The sequence below is a fragment of the Trichomycterus rosablanca genome, chromosome 4, assembly GCF_030014385.1.
Source record: "Trichomycterus rosablanca isolate fTriRos1 chromosome 4, fTriRos1.hap1, whole genome shotgun sequence".
NCBI lineage: Eukaryota > Metazoa > Chordata > Actinopteri > Siluriformes > Trichomycteridae > Trichomycterus > Trichomycterus rosablanca.
The window spans coordinates 55,631,459-55,635,726 of record NC_085991.1 but is presented as its reverse complement, the minus strand read 5'-3'; the positions used below and the strand labels follow the sequence as shown (position 1 = coordinate 55,635,726).

The 4,268-nt window shown below is 31.7% G+C and overlaps 1 protein-coding gene across 2 annotated transcripts in view; it reads right to left on the bottom strand.

Moving 5' to 3' along the window:
* Positions 1–345: 345 nt before the first annotated feature.
* snap47 (synaptosome associated protein 47) overlaps positions 346–4,268 on the bottom strand; it is a 21,176-nt gene continuing 17,253 nt past the window's right edge. For both annotated transcript variants that reach the window (XM_062994579.1, XM_062994578.1), the window contains exons 3-5: positions 4,073–4,268; positions 2,466–2,584; positions 346–656 (exon numbers count right to left, since the gene is read on the bottom strand). The exon at positions 4,073–4,268 is cut by the window's right edge and continues 298 nt beyond it. In XM_062994579.1, coding sequence (XP_062850649.1) covers positions 510–656; positions 2,466–2,584; positions 4,073–4,268 — 462 coding nt within the window. In that variant the 3' untranslated portion in view covers positions 346–509. The remainder of the gene's footprint in view (positions 657–2,465; positions 2,585–4,072) is intronic.

The window sequence follows — 4,268 nt, the reverse complement described above, 5'->3', positions numbered from 1 at the left end:
TACTTACTCACGCGCGCCAGCTGTGGAGCACGGTGGTCCCGCTCTCGGTTCTCCGGACACTGAGCAGGCGCGTGGGCGTCGGTGCCAGCGGGATGTTGTAATGACGTTCGGGGTGGAAACGAGCCCGTTTGATCATCCGAGGGTCTCTGTGCAGCGCCGTCCATCAGCAGTTACGCCCTCTGCTGGCTGATCGACGGCGCTGCACAGAGACGGGGATAACGCGTGGCTCTCCGTGCGCGATACGGATCTCCGTGTCTCCGTTTACCAACAAAACCAACCTACATGGCAACCTGAGCCTTGTGTATGTAGCTGGGCTGTAGCTTCACTCTCAGTTCAAAACCACGGTTCATTGATCCAACAATCACTGCTTTATTAGTGTTAATGTGTTACAGGTGGTGCACAGATCCGGACCCCCGGGTTCAGTCCTGACCCGCCGGTACTACTCAGTGTCTCTGTGGGTCCTCAGGAGCTCAGGTTCCTCATGCAGAAGGTGGATTGGTGCTGTAAGATCAGAGCAGCTTCCTCATGCGGCGGGTGTGTTTGTCCATGGCGAGGGTGGCGCGGTCGCTGGAGGAGACGAGGACGTCCAGAGCTTCATCCTGCCGCTCCAGTTCACTCTCAGCTTCCAGGGCCAGAGATTTTAACTGGAGTAACATCTACACACACACACACACACACACACACACACACACACCATATATATACACACACACACACACACAGAATACACACACACACACACACAGAATACACACAGAATACACACACACACACACACCATATATACATATATATTCACACACACACACACATTGAATACACACACACACATATACACACACACACACCATATATATACACACACACACACATTGAATACACACACACACATATACACACACACACACCATATATACATATACAGTATATTCACACACACACACACACACCATATACACACACACATATACGCACACACACACCATATACATATATACACACACACACACACACACACACACACACACACACACACACACACACACACACACAGCAGAATTAGAAACAGGACTGTGGGAACAGTAACAACAATATGATCAAAAGTATGTGGACACCCTCCTAATCATTAAGCTCTGGTACTTATTTATTTATTTATTTATTTTAATTGTTATTGTTATCACTTTTAATTTACTATTATTATTATTAATATATTTTTTTAATTATTATTATTATCATTATTATTATTTATTATTATTATTATTAATATTATTATTGTTATTATCTTTATCATTATTATTGCTATTATTATTATTATTAAGATTATTATTATTTTTATTTATTATTATTATTAATAATAATATTATTATTTTTAATTTATTATTATTTGTATTTTTTATTTGTTATTATTATTTTTTTAATGTATTATTATTATTATGAATATCATTATTATTGTTGTTATTATTAATATCATTATTACTACTATTATTATTATTAATTATTATTATTGTTGTTGTTGACATTATTATTATTATTATTATTAATATTATTATTATTTGTAATTTATTATTATTGTTAATATCATTATTATTATTATTATTATTATTAATACTATTATTATTTTTAATTTACTATTATTATTATTAATATATTTTTTTAATTATTATTATTATTATCATTATTATTATTATTATTTATTATTATTATTATTACTAATATTATTATTGTTATTATCTATATCATTATTATTGCTATTATTATTATTAATATTATTATTATTTGTAATTTATTATTATTGTTAATATCATTATTATTATTATTATTATTGATACTATTATTATTTTAAATTTACTATTATTATTATCATTATTATTATTTTTTATTTTTTTAATTTACTATTATTATTATTATTTATACCATTATTATTATTACTATTATTAACATTATTATTTTTTATTTATTATTGTTACTATTATTATTAATTTCATTATTATTATTATAATTACTATCATTAATATTATTTTTTTTAATTTATTATTATTATTATTAATATCATTATTATTATTTATATTATGTAAATTTGAATAGATAGAATAGAACGCCTTTATTTGTCATATAATCATATACTGTACATGTGTACAGTACAACGAAAAGTATCTTCAAGTATATCAGCTTGTTTGGATTAAGGGCCTTGCTCAAGGGCCCAACAGTGGCTACATGGCAGAGCTGGGATTCGAACTTTTATTAACTCTATAGTTGATAGCCCAAAGCTCTAACCACTAGGCTACCGCTGTCCCTAGAAATAGGACCCAGTGCCGACATCACCAGCTCCCAGTGTTAAGCTGAATGGTCAGTCTGGTTTTGTAAAGGTCGGCGTGGCCATTATGCTAGGGAAGGCCCTGGTGAAGAGTAGCAGCACTGTGAATAACATGTAGATGATTAGGTAGAGCTGAGGTGAATGAATGAACCTGTTTGAGTTCCTGAGCCTCCTCTTCACTCACTGTAGATCTGTGGATCTGTAACTGTACCGGGGTCAGATCTTCTCCTGCTGGGATCTGGAGAGGAACGTCCCCGTCTGAACTGGCTCCTGAACACACACACACAAAACCAGATCACACAGTGTTCATTCTCTTCACCATCTACAGTCCTTAAGAGGAGCGTCTTTATTCATCATTAATACGTCTACACATGTTCATTACAATGAAATTCTTTATCTCTTTATTTCAGCTTTTTATTATTAGAGTGCAGGTGCTAGACCGACCCTCCTGCAGTCCAGGCCCATCTCTTACTGAAAACGTGCATCTCGTTATGAAGTGAATTATACAAGAACGATGTTTTATCGAGCAGGAATGGAAATAAATTCCACTTCCACACTATCAACAATCCGAGTCCTCAGTTCCCAAACCTCTACAGAACCGTTATGTAAGGAACAGTGATGTAACTGAGGTAAACACGCCCCTGTCCCAACTCTTTTTGGATCGTGTTCTTTAGAATTAGTGCATTTTATACAAAAAAACAACAATACAGTCGTTTAATTACAGCATTAAATATTTAGTCTTGTGAGAAAAGATCGTCTGTTTTTTAAGTTACGTTCATGTTATTAGTAAAGCTCTGCTGCCACCGTGTGGTAGATAAATGAACTACAGCAAATAAATGAATAAAACAATTATGAATTATTATTATTATTATTACAAAATAATAAACTTTTTTTTCCTTATAATTATTATTATATTTTTATTAATTCTTTATTATTATTATTATTGTTATTTTATTATTATTATTAAAGTTATAATTATTATTACTATTATTATCTTTATTATTACTGTTATTTTATTATTATTATCATTATAATAATAATTATTATTATTAATGTTATTTTATTATTATTATTATTTTATTATTATTTTATTATTATTATTATTATTATCATTATAATTATTATTATTACTATTATTATCTTTATTATTTCTTTATTATTATTATTATTATTATTACTGTTATTTTATTATTATTATTATTATATTATTATTATAATTATATTATTATTTTATTATTATTATTATTATTATTATTATATTATTATTATTATTATATTATTATTATTATTTTATTATTATTATTATTATTATTATATTATTATTAATATTATTATTATTATTATTATTATATTATTATTATTATTATTATTATTATTATTACTGTTATTTTATTATTATTATTATTATTATTATTATTATTATTATTATTATTACTGTTATTTTATTATTATTATTATTATTATTAATGTAGACACCAAGTATGAGCTGGTTGGACATTCTATTTCAAAACCATAGACATTTTGCAGCATTAACAGCCTCCACTCATCTGAAAAGGCTTCTCACAAGATTTTTGAGATTCCTGGCTCACAGTCAATGTTCTGATTCATCCTCTGGGGTCTGTGCAGGTCACTGGGGTCCCTCCACACCAAACCCATCAAACTGTGTCCTTATGGACCTTTATCACATTACTTTCACCCCTATAGTGCCTGTGCATTCAGGATTTTATGGTGTGTGTGTGTGTGTGTGTGTGTGTGTACCTGCACCCCAGGACACTGAGCTCCCCTGTGTGATGTCATCAGCGGGCGTGGTTTGGAACGCCGTGTAATCACTGGAGAACTCCATCTTCTTCTTGTACTGCACCTCCAGGACGCACAGCACCTCCGCCATCTTGGCCGACAGCAGGCGGAAGCACACGTCCGGCCTCCCGATGTGGCGCTGGCGGACGCAGACGTC